This window comes from Saccostrea cucullata, unplaced genomic scaffold, assembly GCF_032062105.1.
Source record: "Saccostrea cucullata isolate Sc308-1 unplaced genomic scaffold, CSIRO_AGI_Scuc_v1 ctg3141, whole genome shotgun sequence".
NCBI lineage: Eukaryota > Metazoa > Mollusca > Bivalvia > Ostreida > Ostreidae > Saccostrea > Saccostrea cuccullata.
Genome location: NW_026921677.1, coordinates 14,803 through 36,674, shown reverse-complemented (window position 1 = coordinate 36,674; position 21,872 = coordinate 14,803). Strand labels below are relative to the sequence as shown.

Here is a 21,872-nt window from a genome sequence, read left to right as displayed (position 1 = left end):
TCGTGCTAAGTCTCTTAGTCAAATCGATCGGGATCGAGATACATAAATTATGAAATGAAAATAGAAGCATGGCCAACGGCAGTGAAAAAGGAGATGTTGGAAATTTGAATTAATTTTTAAAAGATTTGGTAAATAAAGTAGGTATTTTTCAGAATTGATAAAAATTGGTACTTTAAATAGATTTAACACGTGAAAGCCGGTTGACAACACAGATGCATGTAGTAAATCAAATTTACTTTAGATAATAATCAAATTAGCAAAAATCAAATTGGCTTTATGGAACACAGCAGAACAGCTGATCATATATTTTCTATAAAATCTATAAATGAGCATTACAAACTCAAAAAGAAAAAAGTTTATGCAGCATTCATTGATCTGAGAAAAGCATTTGATACTATTTGGAGAACAGGTCTATTTTACATACTTCTAAAAAATGGTGTTCCAAAGAAAATTTTCAATGTGATTTATTCTATGTATGCAAGCACCATGAACAAAATAAAGTTTAATGAGGGGTTAAGTGAACCCTTTATATCTGAAAGGGGTGTCAAACAAGGTGATGTATTAAGTCCCTTGCTTTTTAACATTTTCATAAACAAAATTGTTGATGAATTAAACAGTATCAATTCTGATCATGCTGATCCGATATTGGTAAAGGACACAAAAATACACTGTTTGTTATATGCAGATGACTTAGTTTTATTGTCAAGTAGTCCTGATGGTCTACAATGTAGCTTAATACTCTTGATCAAAACTAAAGAAACTAACACATGGTCTATGTGTCTAAAAACTTGTCTTAATAACTTAGGATTTTCTTATTTAACAAATTTTAATATGTCAATGAAACCAGTGCTTGACATTATTAAACAACGCATTCATGATCAAATATTACAAGAACAAAATGCAAATATAATAAACTCCTCAAAACTGTCTTTTTATCAGAACATTTGTCTTGATAATAGACGTGCTCATTATGTTGACAAACTAGAGTCACTACATGATAGATCATTTTTAGCAAAAATTAGGTTAAGTGCACACAACTTAGAAATTGAAAAAGGTAGATATGTTGAAATTAATAAAAATAATAGGATATGTAAAGTATGTCAAAACCTTGATATTGAGGATGAAAAACATTTCATTTTGCTATGTCCAAAATATTAATCACAGAGAAACATATATTCAAAACAAAACTATCTACTTTTCCTAACTTGAACCAAACAATCCATAATAATGACAAATTGTTAAAACTATTGATGAAAACTAGTTGTAAAAAGGTTCTTAAAATATTCTCATCATTTTTATGTCAAATATCTGATATAAGAAAAAATATTTTAGCTATAAATGAGTAACTACATTGAACTGAATCATATGTATGTATTTATATAGTACCGTATAAGTTATTTTAGCGATTTTAAAATGCACGTTTAAGAAGCTAATACATATAAAACGCAATTAATTTTTAGCGATATTTAATTTTAGCGATCTCGGCACCCTCGCTAATAATGCCAAAATTAAATCCTCGCTAAAAATTCTACTTATACGGTATTTTATGAGTACAATACATAATTTGCTACACCAATTGTTTGTATTCTAGCCGATAGATAGGCAGTTATGTTCCACTATATTAACCATGTTCTATGTTATTACTATGTTCTGTATAATTGCGTAAACTTGTGCCAATAAAATATTTGTATTTGTATTCTAATTTGCAAGTTGTCAATGAGAGTACTCAGAGTAAGAAAAAAAAAATCACCACTGATAAACAGATGAATGGACTCGATTTGCGAGATGAAGATGTTTTACATATATATATTTTTGGACATTATGAGGAATATTGTTTTTGAAGTAAAGGATTAAAATAAAGAATCTCATTGTGACATGTATTTTAACAGCCTTGGGATGTAAACCTTGACATTATGAGGACCCTCAGTAAGATCTTAGTGACAGCTGGCGTCGTGAGTGTAGCCAGTACAGCCTACTTATTGTATAAACTCCTCTCCAGCACTGAAGGTAGGTTTATCATTTACTACAATAAAGTTCAAACTTATTCATCGTTAATGTATTTTGATTTAATCACTGTAATAGACCATTATAATCACAGAGTTCTTCCCATATTTCTGCACTGTATCAGAGATTTGCAGAATCTTTCTAGTATAAAGTAGGTTCCTGACAAAAAAATGAACTAAGTGATTCAAATCACATTATAATGGTATTATTATGCACACTGTTATTGTTTTGTCTCTTTTTTCTTTAATATATAAAAAGTCGAAATATTTCCGAACTAATGAAGCTTTCATTTTCAATTAGACGCCTTTTAAATGGTAAAATTTACTCTATTGTATAGTTTAATTCTGTTCCTCTAAGTCAGACAGTAAACTGTGTTCTATATTTCCAGAGGATGACAGTGATGAAGATGAAGAGAAGAGACAGAGTGCCACATCAAAACAAACAATCATAGAACTGGAGGTCCCCGCCAAGGCAGCGGGGGGCATCATCGGCAGACAGGGGTCAAACATAAAAGAGGTACGTACATCTATAAAACCTGATAAAGTAAAACGCACTGATAGTGAACACGTTTATAAAGAATTGTTGCTTTTAGCAATGTGATTTTCTTTCCTCTTGACTTTGAAATATTATAATTTAATTGACTTGTCTTAAACTTATAAGGCCATAATAAATATATTCCTAGATTCTCATCCCTGCCCGCCCCAATTTTTTACTCCCGCCTCGATTTTATTATTTCTATTTTTTCAGAGCTGCCAACCCTTACGATTTTGGCGAAGTCTTATGAAATTAGCGCCTTACGAGTTCTCTTTATATTCTTCCAATTTTGGTTTATAAAGTCTATAATACCTGCATTTTTAGCTCACCTCAACGAAGTTGGGGGGAGCTTATGTGATACCCTCGGCGTCGGCGTCCCGGGTTAAGGTTAAGTTTTTTGGAGCAGTTTTCTTTTTAAGTACTTCTATGTCCTATATTGATTAGACATGCATGGAAGATGTTGCTAGTGTGTTTCATTGTACCAGTCAAAGTTTCAGATGCTGCAATTTCAGCAAAGGAATGACCAGGTTAATGTTTTTGGTGCAGGTTAACATTTTTGGTGCAGTTTTTGGTGTAGGTCTCATTTCCGAGTAACTACAAGCCCTATGTTGACCAAACTTACATGGATGATACATTTTAGGATGCATACTACCAGCCTTGCTTCGGATGCTGTATCTGACCTACATTTTCCGGTTGAGTGAACAGGTTAAAGTTTTTGGTGAAGGTTTCATTTTGAAGATACTTTGAGCCCTATAATGACCAAACTTGCATGGATTTTACATCTTAGGATGTATTCTACTAGACTTGTTTCGGATGCTGAATCTGACCTACATTTTCCCGTTGAGTGAACAGGTTAAAGTTTTTGGTGTAGGTCTCATTTCCAAGTTACTATGAGACATATACTGTATAGGGGGAAAATAACTCGCGGTGTTAATATTCGCTACATTCACGGTGTTGACAAATCCGTGAATTCAAGAAACAGTGAATAAATTTTCAATAATCTCCATGTTTTATTTGGAAATTTGAGAATAGACCACGATAGATTTATATAGGTGTACGTATAGTCCATGGTCATTTCAGTAATTGCGAGTAGTACTGTCACTCAATTAATTTAAATTATCACGCTTTACTTTAATTCAAATCGGCAGATAATAATTTGTGTTTGTTCAAAAGCTGTTTTAATAGCCAATGCTATATGTTTCATCAATCAAAACACGTGGGCTATGGGTTTTGATTACCCGTGCGAAACTAATGTTACCACGTGTATTTGTTACCTGCATTCTCATGAATGAATGCATATTAGTTCATGTAGTTTTTATCGACATTTTGGTTTTAAAAAATCTTTCAAATGTCGAACTTACTGACGAAGGAAGTGTGGAAGGATGTTATTTCGTAGAACTACATAAAAAGTTTTATTTCCGCCCAGTGGTTTTTCGCCGCGTTGTATGGAAGATCTCGAGTGCACATGCACTCATCGTAATAGCATATAGGAAAGTCATTTATCGTTTAGGGACTATCAATAACTGCACTTGTGTAAATTAATTATTTATGAAATCTAACTATTTTATAATAACTTACCCTGTTGTCCGTGAAATAAAGACATAACGCTGATAAATGTCGTTTACATGTAGCTATGGTATGAATTAAATGCAGACAAGGGAAGTAACTTTTATTACATACCAAGTATTCCGCGAATTCAAGAAACCGCGATCGTGTCAGATGAGAGAAAAACGTGAAAATTACAACCCGTGAAATTAATCCCCTATACAGTAATGACCAAACTTACATGGATGATACATCTTAGGATGCATACTACCAGCCTTGCTTCGGATGCTTAAACTGACCTACATTTTCCGGTTGAGTGAACAAGTTAAAGTTTTTGGTGAAGGTTTCATTTCGAAGATACTTTGAGCCCTATAATGACCAAACTTGCATGGATGGTACATCTTAAGATGTATTCTACTGGACTTGCTTCGGATGCTGAATCTGACCTACATTTTCAGGCTGAGTGAACAGGTCAAAGTTTTTGGTGCAGGTTTCATTTCCAAGTTACTATGAGACATATAATGACCAAACTTGCATGAATGGTACATCTTAGGATGCATATTACAAGACCTGCTTCGGATGCTGTATCTGACCTACATTTTCCGGTTGAGTGAACAGGTTAAAATTTTTGGTGCAGGTTTCATTTCCAAGGTAAATGTACTATGAACCCTTTATAGCATGGATGGTACATCTTAGGATGCATACTACCAGACTTGCTTCGGATGCTGAATCTGACCTACATTTTCCGGTTGAGTAAACAGGTTAAAGTTTATGGTGCAGGATTCCAAGTAACTTTGAGCCCTATGATGACCAAACTTGCATGGATGGTACATCTAAGGGTGCATTCTACTAGGCTTGCTTCGGATGCTGAATCTGACCTACATTTTCTTGTTTAGTGGAAAGGTTATTTTTTTTATACAAGTTTCATTTGCAAGTAACTTTAAGCCCTATGTTGACCAAACTTGCATGGATGATACATCTTAGGATGCACACTAATGGACTTGCTTCAGATGCTGAATTCGACATACATTTTCCAGATAATTGACCTCGTAAAAGTTATGGGTGCAAGTCTATCACCAAGAAACTATAAGGCTTATATAATCCAGTTTCACAAATGATGCATCAAGGGATGAAAATTCTCAATCTTGCTTCAGATGCTGGATTTTAATTACATTTTCATGATGAAGAACTAGTTTTTAGTTTTTATATAGGTCTATTCTAAAGTATCAAAATTGCATAAATTTTGCATTTTTGGATGTACACTTTTTGTTGGTTATTTGTGTGACTTAATTTGCCTTACTTAAAGACAACACACGTTGAGGTGAGCTCTGTAATCTCTGATTACCTATGTTTATAACTTGTAGTCTACAGTTTCTACTATTATAATTAAATATAAATAATCCTTACATTGCTTGCTGAGCTACCGTGAACGTTGAGTCATCATACATGTATGAAAATTACTCACTAGTTTATATCATCCTGTACCCTGTCACAAAAAAAATTATGTAACGAATGAACCCCAACCGATGAAACATATACATGTACGTATTATCTGTGGTTTATAAAAACGATTCTGCTACATTCTTCATCATGCTAAATACTATGCCTACAATGACGTCACGTTGTGTAAGTTACATATTACATCGACCGTGTAGTGATTTACCGGTACAATTGACTGGGTATAGGTTATCCACCTCCTTCAAGTGACAGACTTCAACCAATCGTATGCCAGTATTTCGTCAAAAAATCAACACAATTGGGGTAATGACGTTTACGTTAGATAAATACCTGTTGCGTTAGGAGGGGTGGGGGATATCATTGGCAATCAGGTCCTACATTACACTGTCAAGACATATATTTATTGGTGGAACTCAAAAGCATGATGTACAGACAGGGGTCCAACATTATAAAGAGCTTTGTTGCATTTCTGAATAGGTGTTGTTGATAAACATTGGAGCATAATTATAATTATAATATATATAATTATTGATGGGGCTGCTAACTGCAAAACAAAGACTCAACTCGGTCAAGTATACAATTGTACTGGGGCAGATAATTTGAAAAATAAGAGAAACCTGATGAAAATTGAGTATTAAAAAAATCTGATTAAATATAAAGGAAGAGGATTTAAATTAAAGATTATGATGTTATGACGGGTTGGTACATACCATATAAGTAGAATTTTTAGCGAGGATTTAATTTTGGCATTATTAGCGAGGATGCCGAGATCGCTAAAATTGAATATCGCTAAAAATAAAGTGCGTTTTATTTGTAATAGCTTACTGAAAGTGCATTTTAAAATCGCTAAAATAACATCTCGCTAAAAATATATTACCAGTTTTTAAGGACAAATCGCTAAATTTGCGTCTCGCTAAAATTTCCACTTATACGGTAGTCAAATCTTCCATATAGCCTTCAGGCTTTATGGATTTCTTCACATTACCAACCTGTTTTACATCCCAATAAAACTAAGAATGATACTTTATTTCTTGAATAGTTGATAAAATCTGAATGACAGAGCAATCCTGTTTAAGGGTTAAAAATTTTGTTGAGTACAAACTACATGAACCATATTTCAGTTATTAATGATGGCTTTTTTACTTAGATCCAAAAGACTACAGGCACAAGGATAAATTTTAAAGACGAAAACAACCGGGCTAAAGATGAGAATGAGAAGCGTACAATGGTGATCCGGGGGACAGCTGAGTCCGCTCAGAAAGCTGAGCTCATCATCAGGGAGTTTGTGGCCAACATGCCAGTTGTACTCACCGAGCAGATCTTTGTACCTTCCAGTGCTCTGGGCAGGATTATTGGTAGGTTTTCAATTCTTCAAATGATCATGGCTTGGATGTTCTTTGATCCAGAGATCCAGGGGGTAGAAACTCCCCAAACAATTGTGAGTACCAAAGTAATGAACCTGCATTTTCAAAGGACAATTTTGAAAATTAATGAAAGCTTTGTAAAAATAACTAGCTGTCTTTCCATCTTTTTAAGAAATCGTAATTTTCTACATGGGACGTGGCACATGCTCGTTTGTTTAAACATAGAAGATTTATAAACAGAAACTGAAGAGAGAAAGACTAAATCTTTTTTAATTTTGTGAGTTATAAAATATTTAACTCGCAAATTGGATATTTTCATTTTACTCGCATTTTTCGAGTTGTATATAGTGAATTTCGAACCCTCAGATCATTCCAATCCTTGAATTATCTTTGGCTCACTATTTGTTTAAACATGACAATTAGTACATTCAGTAGAAAATCTGTTTATTTTTTTTTCTTTTGTCAGAGGTCACCAACACTACATCTCTATGTAGATACTCCTACACAGATATATGTATTAATTTGTTTTGCTTGTATTAAATTACACCTTTACATGTAACATGATGTCCTTCACTTTCTATTTTAATATTCAGGTAGGGGTGGAGAAACAATCCGAAGCATCTCCAGATCAGCCAACGCAAAGGTGTACATTGACCGGACAAAGGACGAATATAGAGAGGTGGATAGAGAAGTACAGATCACAGGGACGAGGGAACAGATTGACCTAGCCAGGGTAAGGATAGAGATGTGTAGATAGAGTTCCTTTAAACCATGTAAAAGAAGATATTTCTATCACTGAACGTATAAGCCATTAAATTGTTAACGAATTTCAGATACAAAATTGTTTATAAACATTTAATTGTTCGTAGTTTGTTTGTACTACGAACTATTTTCCATTTGAATTTAATGCTATTGGTGTTGTTGAAAATCAATGTTTAGTAGAATAAAAAAAAAAATCATGAAATTTTGAGCAGAGGGATATTTCACCTTAATCTTTTTTTCCACAGACATTAATTGAAGAAAAACTCCAAGAAGAAAAGTTGTTCAGAGCAAAGAAATCTGTAATGGAGGCTAATAGAGAGAAGCGTAGCAAGTTAAAGGTAGACACCGAAGACAAGAAGAGAGAAGCATTACCATTGGATAAAGCAGAGCCAGGTTTAAATCACTCTTATATAACAGCAAATCTCAAACACTGGGTCTCTTATCCTGAAAAAATGTTACTTTTTCTAAAGTTAAATTAAAATATGAAGTGTTAAGGAAACATTGATGTTGAGACATGACATTTTACATACAGGTGACTCTCGATCTCTCGAAGTTCAAGGGACCGCGAGAAAAGTTCGAGAGATCGAGGGGTTCGAGAGATAGAAAGTAAATAAAATCCGGAATTTTCAGTTCCGATCGTCGAAATTCTACTTTTACAGATACCGGAAGTATATGTAAATAATGTCATTTGCACGTTTTTAATCGTATTTTACAGGTAATTTACTTGATTTCAACAACAATGATTGTACTTCGAATAAATAAAAGAATTCCTAAAGATTCGATGTTTATTTGTTCCTATTACATGAAACCCGAATAGCAATTGTTGGTTTGACTATTCCGTGGCTTGATCGGGTCATTCACAAGTGTTCACCAGATTTTTCTCAATCGGTATTCCGTCCTTGAAAAAAGAATTTCTTGTGTAATATTTCCCATACTGGGATTATGTAGACTCTACATAATCATAATGAAAGTTCATAGTCTATGGGGACTTACTGAAACGAACATCCATAAATTAATTTCAAAAATTATTGTCTAGGTTTCAACTAAAAATAAGTTGTAATTTTTTTTTTAATTTACCCTGTGAAAAATAGCCAATTAATTATAACAACACACGGACGACCAACAGGTGAAGTGTCATCTATGTAAACACCCAATTAACGCCTCCATGCCAGCCCATGGCCTTCACGGTTTCCAGGTAAGTCCAGACTGCAGCAATTTTACGCTTGATTGGCGTGCATACACGCGCAAACAAAACTTCGAGAGATAGAGAGTAAAATTCAATGAAATATGTGTAACAGGACCCAGGGTTTGGTTCGAGAGATAGAGAACTTCGAGAGATGGAAGTTCGAGAGATCAGGAGTAAATTTGCTTAATTATATAGAGGAAAAAAACGGGACCAGAGGTTCACTTCGAGAGATAGAGAACTTCGAGAGATTGGAGTTCGAGCCATCGAGAGTCACCTGTAGTACCTTTGCATAAAATTGAGCAAACTGCTTTTAAAATTGCCAAAAATGTTGATTTTTTAGTATAAATTGTGAAAAAAATAGCAACACAATAACAGCCATACAGGAACCCTGAGAAACTATTCACAATGCCTTTAGACCTCTAACCTGCTTTTAAAATTGCACAACATAATAATATCTGTGTAAAATGAATTGTTACAAAGTGATAGCGATCTTCTCCAATAATCAATCATATTTATCAGAGAAACTGTCCAGGAGGTGTTTATCATATTGAATCCTTGTTATTTTCAGTACCTAAGACGCCAACCCACCACACAGAGAACACCTGCTCCTGGCCGAGTGGTAGGGAGTACGTGGAGGTCTACGTCTCCTCCGTCGCCAACCCCTCCACCTTCTTTGTACAGATCCTGACCTCCATGTCTATACAGCTAGACGAGATGGTCAAAGATATGTCACAGTACTACAGTAAAGAAAGAGAGGTAACTCATGTCACAGAACTACAGTAAAGAGAGGTAACTCAAGTCACAGAACCACAGTAAAGAAAGAGAGGTAACTCATGTCACAGTACTACAGTAAAGAAAGGGAGGTAACTCATGTCACAGTACTACAGTAAAGAGAGGTAACTCATGTCACAGTACTACAGTAAAGAAAGAGTGGTAACTCATGTCACAGTACTACAGTAAAGAAAGAGAGGTAACTCATGTCACAGTACTACAGTAAAGAAAGAGAGGTAACTCATGTCACAGAACCACAGTAAAGAAAGAGGGGTAACTCATGTCACAGAAGTACAGTAAAGAAAGGGAGGTAACTCATGTCACAGAACTACAGTAAAGAAAGGGAGGTAACTCATGTCACAGAACTACAGTAAAGAGAGGTAACTCAAGTCACAGAACTACAGTAAAGAAAGAGAGGTAACTCATGTCACAGTACTACAGTAAAGAAAGAGAGGTAACTCATGTCACAGAAGTACAGTAAAGAAAGGGAGGTAACTCATGTCACAGTACTACAGTAAAGAGAGGTAACTCATGTCACAGTACTACAGTAAAGAGAGGTAACTCATGTCACAGAACTACAGTAAAGAGAGGTAACTCATGTCACAGTACTACAGTAAAGAAAGAGGGGTAACTCATGTCACAGTACTACAGTAAAGAGAGGTAACTCATGTCACAGTACTACAGTAAAGAAAGGGAGGTAACTCATGTCACAGAACTACAGTAAAGAGAGGTAACTCAAGTCACAGAACTACAGTTAAGAAAGGGAGGTAACTCATGTCACAGTACTACAGTAAAGAAAGAGAGGTACTACAGTAAAGAAAGGGAGGTAACTCATGTCACAGAAGTACAGTTAAGAAAGGGAGGTAACTCATGTCACAGAACTACAGTAAAGAAAGAGAGGTAACTCATGTCACAGAAGTACAGTAAAGAAAGGGAGGTAACTCAAGTCACAGAACTACAGTAAAGAAAGGGAGGTAACTCATGTCACAGAACTACAGTAAAGAGAGGTAACTCAAGTCACAGAACTACAGTAAAGAAAGAGAGGTAACTCATGTCACAGAAGTACAGTAAAGAAAGGGAGGTAACTCATGTCACTGTACTACAGTAAAGAAAGAGAGGTAATTATTCAAAATTCATGTCAATCAAAGGGGAGTAATTCATGAAACAAAATAGGGTATGTCTTGTCAACAAAAAAGGGTCAGGAGTAATTCATGTCACAGTACTATGGTAAAGATTATCATCTTTCTCAGAACTACTCTAGAGTAACAAAAGTGGGATTTTTTTTTCCAGACAACTGAAGGGAGGTAATTTTTAATTCAGTGCACATTTCAGAACTATCAACTCTCCTACTTCATTTGAGCTGCACCCCCTTAAATAGGCACCATTTTCCACTACAGTGATCACTGTCGGCTTACTTTTCATTTTCTCCTGTAAATTATCTCAATCTCTTCGAAATATTACCAGAATACACTTACAGCTGCTTTTGATCATTTTACTTTTCCTGTAAACATAGATGTATAAGTAACTTTCTCGTAAAATGAGAAGGATTTTATACATGATGAATAGAACACTAACAAGAAGATGATAAATAGAAGAAATTATATCTTGTTCATAACACACACTCACTAGATGATGATAACCTATGATGTTTTAGGTACTTTACTATTACACACAGAAATAATATTTTGACTGTGTTACAGGTTGATCTTGTGAAGCTTGCACAAGTGGGAGATTTGGTGGCTGCACCATTTGACCAGGATACCTCATGGTACAGGGCCAGAGTGTCTGGTTACCAAGGAGATGACCCTGAGCAGCTTGACCTTTTCTACCTTGACTACGGAGACAGCTGTTATCTGTCCAAGAGTAAAGTCCGAGTCTTACAGTAAGTTGTCTAAAGTAATCTGTGTCATGTATTCCAGATTGACAACTATCCAAGTACTTTTGACGTGAAGACAATGTAAACTTTAAGTTCAGTTATTTATCTGGTTCTGTGTGATCAATTATCTCCATCACTAAGCTTAGAATTTTTAAGAAAAAAATACATGTTATGTACATGTATTTTGAAATATTGATTCTATTGTGTTTTTTTTAGCTCACCTGAGCCGAAGGCTCAAGTGAGCTTTTCTGATCACATTTTGTCCGTCGTCCGTCCGTCTGTCTGTCCGTCTGTCCGTCTGTCTGTCCGTCTGTCCGTCTGTAAACTTTTCACATTTTCGACTTCTTCTCAAGAACCACAGGGCCAATTTTGACCAAACTTGGTACAAAGCATCCTTGGGTGAAGGGGAATTTAAATTGTTAAAATGAAGGGACATATCCCCTCGCAAGGGGAGATAATCAAGAAAAGACAAAAATAGGGTTGGGTCATTAAAAAATCTTCTTCTCAAGAACCACTGGGCCAGTAAAGCTGAAACTTATGTGGAAGCATCCTGGGGTAGTGTAGATTCTAAATTGTTCAAATCATGACCCCCGGGGGAAGGGCGGGGCCACAATAGGGTATCAAAGTTTTACATGGAAATATATAGGAAAAATCTTTGAAAATCTTCTTCTCAAGAACCACTGGGCCAGAAAAGCTGAAACTTATGTGGAAGCATCCTGGTATAATGTAGATTCCAAATTGTTCAAATAATGACCCCCGGGGGAAGGGCGGGGCCACAATGGGGAATCAAAGTTTTATATAGAAATATCTAGGAAAAATCTTTGAAAATCTTCTTCTCAAGAACCATTGGGCCAGAAAAGCTGAAACTTATGTGGAAGCATCCTGGTATAATGTAGATTTTAAATTGTTCAAATAATGACCCCCGGGGGAAGGGTGGGGCCTCAATAGGGCATCAAAGTTTTATATAGAAATAGATAGGAAAAATCTTTGAAAATCTTCTTCTCAAGAACCACTGGGCCAGAAAAGCTGAAACTTATGTGGAAGCATCCTGGTGTAGTGTAGATTCTAAATTGTTCAAATCATGACCCCCGGGGGAAGGGCGGGGCCACAATAGGGTATCAAAGTTTTACATAGAAATATAGAGGAAAAATCTTTGAAAATCTTCTTCTCAAGAACCACTGGGCCAGAAAAGCTGAAACTTATGTGGAAGCATCCTGGTATAATGTAGATTCTAAATTGTTTAAATAATGACCCCCGGGGGAAGGGCGGGGCCACAATGGGGAATCAAAGTTTTATATAGAAATATATTTGAAAAATCTTTGAAAATCTTCTTCTCAAGAACCACTGGGCCAGAAAAAGTGAAGCTTATGTGGAAGCATTCTGGGGTAGTGTAGATTCTAAATTGTAGGAATCATGACCCCCGGGGGAAGGGCGGGGCCATTATTGGGAATCAAAGTTTTACATAGAAATATATAGGAAAAATCTTTGAAAATCTTCTTCTCAGGAACCACTGGGCCAAAAAAGCTGAAACTTATGTGCCCATGGAAGGATCATGGGGTAGTGTAGATTTCAAAATGTCTAAATTATGATCAGTGGGGTAGGGTGGGGATGCATTATGTATAACAAGGGGGAAATCTGGTAAAGAACAGAATGGTCAAAGCTTCTCAGGTGAGCGATGTGGCCCATGGGCCTCTTGTTTTAATTGTTAGCCTTGAAAAAATATTTCTGTTAATAAAGTAGAACTAGACATATTATTTATTCTTTAGAAATGTATTGAGATTTAAATTCTAATGTGTTGCACAAATTAAATTGTTACTTTTTTTCTGGAAATGCAGAGTCTTGATTGTACTTGATCTCTTAAACAGTAGTATGTTATGACCTTAATTTGTTGTGTATAGAAAATGTTTGCACTGGCAAAGTGGAAATATGGTACCAATTTTTTTAGGTCGTTTTATAATTTTTTATCTCCTTCAGACCAGACTTCTTAAGAATTCCTTTCCAAGCTGTTGAGTGTGAGATGGCACATGTTTGTCCTACAGGTGAGATATAAATATTCAGTCAAAGAATGGATGGACTTAACTGGCCAGAAAAAATGCCGTAGATTTAAGTTTCATAAAATGTTTATTTTTTCCCATCATATAAACCCCCATTATCTTAACCGTGTATTCATGATACGGATGTGAATTTAAAACGCTTTTTTCGAGGTAAACTAATAAACATCGAAGACATGGTGCCTGAAGTTTTCTTTAATATCAATAGATAATCAGGGTCACGCGTTTTTCATCGTCTGAATGCATAGTCAGCATATGTTTGTCGGCTGTTCTTAAGAAAACTGTAGTTGTATATTGAACAAAATAATGTCATATTAAAAGGAGAAGAGCCGACAAATGTGTGCTGATACTTAATTTAACAAAAAACATATTCGAAACAGACTTCTCGCTTCCATTGTTATGTCTTCGATTGACCTGTTTAATATTACAATTCATCACGTGATGTCTACCTGCGAGTGTACTTGTAAAAACAGTTACATTGTATTCTTCAACCTGACCTCGATCTAAATCATGTCTATTTGCCTGTTTTGTTGCCGTTTTCAGAATTTAGCAAAATAAATATTGTTTTAATTTTGCGTGTCACTGATCACATTTTAAAAATAATTTCATACTGACATCGGTGTTACATGCTTAACATGTTTTTGAATTTCTGGAGAGAGAGAGAGAGAGAGATGTCAACAATGAAGGTGATCGATAGCCCCACCTCCTATAAATATTGATTGTGTGACATAAAAACCACTCTGGGTACATGTCGAATTCTGGAAGACGATACTCATGTATCATTGCTTCAGTTTTGATACATGTGTGACCGCCACTCGGGGAGGGTAGGGGTCCACTTGGAATAAGTAGTGCACCCTATTGCACACACATGCACACCTGGCCTCAACACTGGGTCACGCAGTAACCAAGAGACATGGTTACTGTCCTTGACATGGATTTGTCAAGGAGTAAGACATAAGATAAAATGTCATTACAGTCTTTATTAAAGGAGTAATTTTTAAATTATTTACAATCCAAGACTGGGTCTGCCAGCTGCTCTAGCCCTAGCTCCTAACTCTCTTACTGCTAAACTACTACTCCCGAGATTATCTCTTGTTATTTTTGATAATTAAAGTATAATCTTAGCCTTAAGGTAAATCGAGTGATTATTTGATTTACTCAAGATTCTTTGACATCTGTACAATAGATTTATATGGCCAGGTAAAGTGTTAATTACTATGACACCTACATGTATACTGTCTTCAGGGTCACAAAAGATAATTGCACAGGGGATTAACTAAATTGACTTCAAAAACTATAGATAACAATGTACTAGATGTAGTATTTACAAGCCATCTGCTCAACTTAAAACTATAGGGAAATTTGTATCAATGAATAAAATAGAAAACTGTAGTATAAATAGAAATCTAAATATTGTAATATTCAAAAATATAAAATGTAAATTTTGTAAGACCCCTAACTCTCTGGTTAGTGGCTATACATGACAACAGGGCATTGTTTTGCACAAATGTTCCACCTCATTTAACCAAGTATATGTAGCTATTTCCATTGCTCGTAATCTATTTTGGATTCACTTCATTTTCAGCTTGATAGAGGAGTAGCAAAAAGATCCAAAATAGGGCGTTAAGTCCACCCATTCTTTAACTCGCAAAACTCTTTCAAGAGCAAAATCTCAAAATATATGATACCATGGTTAATCGGCTCTATCAAAAAAATGAAAAAAAAAGATAAGGTAGATTATCATGATTACATGTACCGTATAAGTGGAAATTTTAGCGAGACGCAAATTTAGCGATTTCTTCTTAAAAACTGGTATTTATTTTTAGCGAGAGGTAATTTTAGCGATTTTAAAATGCTCACTATAGAAACTAGTACAAATAACACGCAATTTATTTTTAGCGATATTCAATTTTAGCGATCTCAACAGCCTCGCTAATAATGCCAAAATTAAATCCTCGCTAAAATTTCTACTTATACGGTATTTTGATAGAAATTAAGGAAAAGATTTTACTTGTAAGATACTGTGAAATCACTAATTTTCGTGGGGGTTTGATTTTCGTTGTTTTCGTGGTATGAAGAGACCCACGAATTTATGTCCACGACGAAATGTAATTTTTCATATGCACAACCACTAACAAGTTCTTCATCCACGAAAACAGATCCCCACGAACCAAAATTGTTTCCTCAAACCACGAAAATTTGACCTCACGAAAATATGTGATTTTACAGTAGCAAGTTTTGGCAAAAATATTGTTTTTGATGTTGTCTAATTCAAAAGGTTATGAGTGCAGAATAAGCTCTACTACACTTATAAACCGTGTTGAGAAGTATATATATGAAATGTTTCGTAAAAGGACTAAAAATAAGATTTTAATAATATTTTTTGGAAAAAAAAAAATTCAGAACAATTTAAAATTGCTGTTTGATATCTTTAAAAATTTAATTTTGGTCAATGTATTTAATAGTTATTTAAAACTTTTTAAAAATTGAATAGAACTCCATATTTTTATTTTTTCGTATCATGCATACTTGTACAAAGAACGATAACTCTTCACACTTGGGTAATAACATACAGAAAGAGAAAAGATCTTTAATCAAAGACGTCTCTGCTTTAACTAATAGATCTATATCTATTTCAAGAAAAAATAAACAGAAAAAGTACCAAAAAATCACGGAAAAGCATACTGGAGTAATAATCATTATAAAATCATCTCATTTTAATCATAGTGTTAAATAATTGATTTTTGTCAGAGGATTTAAATAACGTTGATTGATGACGTCACGACTGCATCAAAACAAAAATTAAGAGAATGTGATGACGGCGCTGCTTGTATCCAGATAACTGTGTTAGAGAGAGAAATACTTTTAAAATTGTGATTTATAAGAGAAAAGGAGTATTGATCAGGTGTACTGATTTTAAAGTCGTATGTGTTTTCTTTACTGAAGACAGAAGAAGCTACGTCCTTATGTAAGTCAGGATTTCCTCTGATAATCTTGACAACATCAAAGAATGCAAATATAAGTAATAAACAACGATTATTTAGTAAACATGGCGTGATGAATAGCAATAGCTCTGCTGGCATATTTTCCATGATGCGCTAGCGCGCATCATGGAATATGCCAGCAGAGCAATTGCTATTCATAACGCCATGTTCACTAAATAACGTTGTTTATTTCTTAAATAATACCACAAAATTAATGTTAAATTATCCTTCATACGTTTTTCTTTTTCTTGAAAAAAAAAAATCGGACTATCACCAGCTTAATTGTAAGTTGTTGGTTAATTTTAATACAGTTTAAATATCTAACCAATCAGATAAGGCGAAACAGAATTGTGACTCCAAAACCTTCTCCAAAGCTGCCAATGGAGAAAATTTTATGTATCTGATTAATAAATCGTCCGATTACGGCATATCTAATGCTAATCGCCGGGTTTAGGTAAAGAGAATAGTAAAAGAACATCTCCCAAACAGAGTGCTTGCAAAATTATGATAGGTAACACTAATCATTACCTTGGAAATCTGTCTCGAAGCAGGGGTCCTCCGTTTATTTACAACTTTTGTTTCTTATTTTTATTATATACGGAATAGGGCCATTTTTTAAACGTGAGAAAAAGTACAATCTGCTTGCATATAACGACATATGGATGTGTTTGACAGGGAAATTTTATATTTTTGAGATATTATTCACTCTTACTTTTTTTTCATTAAAAAAAGGGGGGATATTATTCATACTTCAGGTGCCTGTGCCTGTACTCACGTGAATTTTTTGGACTCTGCATGGAGCCCCCTCCCCCATTCATTTTGAAAATTTTGCTAAAGGCTTGTAACAAGCTATTTGGATTGCTATTTTTTAAATGTTGTGATGTTCATCATTACAGCTACGTAGCATTGTTTTTGAAAGGAGGAGCCTTGGCAAAAAACAAAAAAAAAGGAAAAGTGCTCAAACTCGAAAGTCTTTTTTCCTTGTTGGGGGGGCAAACTTTTTTCAATGCCAACTTCTTTCAGTTACAATTTTCTTTTACAACCATAACTTCATTTTCCTATTATCGGCTTCCTGTAGTATCAAGTGGCAGGGGGTGGTTGAATGAACATTCTAATTGTAAAAGCAATGTTGGGAAAAAATGGGGGGACAGCCACCCCATTCCCCCCGTCCCCCTCCCCCCCGTTGCTATAAGTTGTTTAAAGTATATTAATACTGAATGTCTACAAAGCGTATATTTCAATAAATTAGGAAACGGTCACTATGCTGCATAATTTTAATATTCTCCTGAAAGTGAGTAATGTTAATACATTTTTAAAAAGTTGTACGATTACATGTAATGATATTTATTCTAAATTTAATATATGAGTTTTTTTTCCAGTACATGTATTTTATTCAACAAAAGATTGAACTCAATAGCCCTCATCTTATACAATTTTAGGATATTAATTAATGACACTTCTTAGTTGACTTTGAGTATCTCTGACGTTTTGTTAGTATATACTTGTTTGTGTTATACAAGCCTCTGTCTTGTCTTTCTCTGTAGATGGCGACAGCTGGGAGGAGGCGGTCGTGGACAGATTTGAGCAGATGACGTACTCCGCCATGTGGAAAGTCCTGATGGCGCGTCTGGTGGAGATAAAGACTCTGTCTACAGGAGAGAAAATCCACATAGTGGAGCTGGTGGATACAAACGGAGAAAAGGTCAGGGGAAGATCTCTCTAGAGATCATTATGTCAGAATTGTTAATTGAATTTTCGAAGTTTGAGGAAAAAAATATTGTTTTGTGGGAATTTGATTTCGTGGTTTTAAAATGTTTAGTATTAATTCATATAAAAGTTGACATTTCCTGGTGGTTTAAAATTAATGGGTCTCTCCATACCTTGACAAACAACGAAATTTAAATTAAATCCCCAAGAAGATTAGTGATTTGAATTCACATTTACTTTTACTGGGATAAATTACTTTAATTTTTTTTTTTTTCAAGTTTACAGAAATCTTTATTGTGGGGTTTGCTCCTAAAAGTATGCTATAATTTCATGTATTTTAATTATAAAAAGAATTTTTAGCTCACCTGAGCCGAAGGCTCAAGTGAGCTTTTCTGATCACATTTTGTCCGTCGTCCATCCGTCTGTCCGTCTGTAAACTTTTCACATTTTTTACTTCTTCTCAAGAACCACTGGGCCAATTTTGACCAAACTTGATACAAAGCATCCTTGGGTAAAGGGGAATTTAAATTGTTTAAATGAAGGGACATATCCCCTCGCAAGGGGAGATAATCAAGAAAAGACAAAAATAGGGTGGGGTCATTAAAAAATCTTCTTCTCAAGAACCACTGGGCCAGTAAAGCTGAAACTTATGTGGAAGCATCCTGATATAATGTAGATTCTAAATTGTTCAAATCATGACCCCCGAGGGAAGGGCGGGGCCACAATGGGGAATCAAAGTTTTACATAGAAATATATAGGAAAAATCTTTGAAAATCTTCTTCTCAAGAACCACTGGGCCAGAAAAGCTGAAACTTATGTGGAAGCATCCTGGTGTAGTGTAGATTCTAAATTGTTCAAATCATGACCCCCGGGGGAAGGGCGGGGCCACAATAGGGTATCAAAGTTTTACATAGAAATATAGAGGAAAAATCTTTGAAAATCTTCTTCTCAAGAACCACTGGGCCAGAAAAGCTGAAACTTATGTGGAAGCATCCTGGTATAATGTAGATTCTAAATTGTTTAAATAATGACCCCCGGGGGAAGGGCGGGGCCACAATGGGGTCTCAAAGTTTTATATAGAAATATATAGGAAAATTCTCTGAAAATTTTCTTCTCAAGAACCACTGGGCCAGAAAAAGTGAAGCTTATGTGGAAGCATTCTGGGGTAGTGTAAATTCTAAATTGTAGGAATCATGACCCCCGGGGGAAGGCCGGGGCCATTATGGGGAATCAAAGTTTTACATAGAAATATATAGGAAAAATCTTTGAAAATCTTCTTCTCAGGAACCACTGGGCCAAAAAAGCTGAAACATATGTGCCCATGGAAGGATCATGGGGTAGTGTAGATTTCAAAATGTCTAAATTATGAACAGTGGGGTAGGGTGGGGATGCATTATGTATAACAAGGGTGAAATCTGGTAAAGAACAGAATGGTCAAAGCTTCTCAGGTGTGCGATGTGGCCCATGGGCCTCTTGTTTGGGATAATCCTAAGCATAAGGGATAAAGAATATGTATATTAGGAGAGAGACATGATGAGCTTTAGTGAAATTGAGTTTACTCAGGTGACCTATTGCTATCCGTTTTCGTCTGTCGTCGTGCGGTGTGCGTCGTGTTAACATTTGAACATTTTCAGCATCTTCTCTGCAACCACTCAACAAATTTCAAACAATTTTGGCATGAAGCATCTATGGGTGGAGGGGAACAAAAATCATGAATTTCATGGTCCCTGCCCCCCTGGGGCCTGAGGGGTGGGGCAAAAACCACTAAAGTTAGTGCAATCTTTAAAAATCTTCTTCTTTAAGCCTGGATATCAAGCAGTCAAACTGTTGGCATAATTGTAATGAGCATTGAGTCCTCTACCAAAATTATGAAATTCATGGCCCCAGGGTCAGGGGTTCTGGTGCTAGGGCAGGGCTCTTTTGATTTTATAATGAAAATGCATTAACTCTTTGGAAAATCTTCTTCTTTGCTCCTGGGTATTAAATGAACCAACAAAGTACATAGTTATAATGAGCAAGAGTGCCTTTACTAAAATTTTGAATTTTATGGCCCCAAGGCCAGGGGTTCTGGTGTTAGGGCAGGGCTCTATTGATTATATAGTGAAAATGCATTAAATCTTGGTAACCAAACTAAGCAATTGATAGGTGAATAGTCATGCTGAGCAATGATGCCTCTTTCAAAATTGTGAATGCCATATCATCTATCTAAAAACATTAACCAAATTCAATCATTTGAAAGTTGTTGCTGATGCTCAGGTGACCTATAAGGCCCATGGGCCTCTTGTATTAAATAGAAATTTAGAGTTACGAGTGAGATCACATTCATTATAAGCTTATTACAGTAAAACATGTCTTATCCCAATGTTGTGTGTTGCAAAATTGTAGCTAAGATGATCTTAATTCCCTTTCATTTAAATTAAATTGTTCAGTCTGAGAGATCTGTCCAGTTCTTATGGTTGTCTTATTTTGCCTATTCCTTTTGAATTTGTTATGTCCAGATTAAATTGTTTAAACAAGTAGGATATGAAGGTCATTGAGAAATTTTCTGTAAATATGTGATTAGTCAACTGAATACACTGTAGACAAAGTCAAATTAAAACGTAAATCAACAGAAATATGCAACACTTTCCCCATGATCTCTTCATCCATTACCACTCTCAATCCCTCCCTAACAAAGGGCCTATTCAAATACATGTACATGTATGTCTTATTTTTTTACTTAATATTTCAGGATGTTAATGTTGGAAAAAAGTTATGTGAAGAGGGACTGGCCAGGTGGTGTGAAGTCAAGAATTAATCATTGAAGGATAAACCCAGCAGACAGAGGGAAAAAGAGAAGAAGAGAGAGGTGTTAGAAGCCACTAAATAGTGTTTCATTCAATTTTGAATTGCTTTTCATATGATAACTCCTGGGAATATAATTTGGATGCAATAGGGGTAAAAAAAATCATTAGATTACATTGTATATTGGAGAAAAATCTTTCAAGAAAAGCAAAGCCATGATTAGTCATATTGATAGTGACATATTCTCAGATAGTGTAGATTCATGTTTGTTCAAAGCTTGACCCCATGGTGGAGAAATATTCTCAGAAGTCATGTTTAAGCTGAACACCACTGGTAAATAGGCATACATGTTTCTATGATATGATCACCAAGGTATAGTGTAAATTCCTTATTTTGCATGACTACAAACTCTTGCCAAAAAAATTTTAAGTGGAAAATAGCGAGAAAATAATTTGCAAGAAATTTTACATGAATGTTAGCACCATAAAAATAAAGGTAGTAACTTTATTTCACAAGTGGCACTTCTCTCAAAATTATGTGATAATTAATTCCTAGTGTATGTTTTGGAATCTACAGAACTCTTTGCAATCATTACACCTGACAGCTTTCTTGCTACTGGTATTGGTGTTGAATGGGGACTCATGTTTGTGCTGGTTATCTAGCATTACCTTTGTTTACATTTTATTGCAGTTGCGTTTACATGCATTTGTGTTTGTTTGTATATAGCACTGATCTGTGCAAATATTGTAAAATCTTAGGTATTGTATTACTTTCCAGCATTAGTACAAGTATACAGTTATTTTTACTTAAGAGTGCTGTTTAGCATACATCCTTCCACACCGGCGT

General features: G+C 35.2%; 1 protein-coding gene across 1 annotated transcript; it reads left to right on the top strand.

Moving 5' to 3' along the window:
- Positions 1–1,886: 1,886 nt before the first annotated feature.
- On the top strand, positions 1,887–21,141 carry LOC134260542 (tudor and KH domain-containing protein-like). Its single transcript, XM_062743094.1, has 10 exons — positions 1,887–2,007; positions 2,393–2,520; positions 6,689–6,900; positions 7,503–7,638; positions 7,913–8,060; positions 9,422–9,609; positions 11,325–11,506; positions 13,475–13,539; positions 18,080–18,237; positions 20,974–21,141. The coding sequence occupies exons 1-10, from the start codon at positions 1,914–1,916 to the stop codon at positions 21,037–21,039; spliced, it is 1,377 nt and encodes a 458-aa protein (XP_062599078.1). The 5' UTR covers positions 1,887–1,913; the 3' UTR covers positions 21,040–21,141.
- The last annotated feature ends 731 nt before the right edge of the window (positions 21,142–21,872 follow it).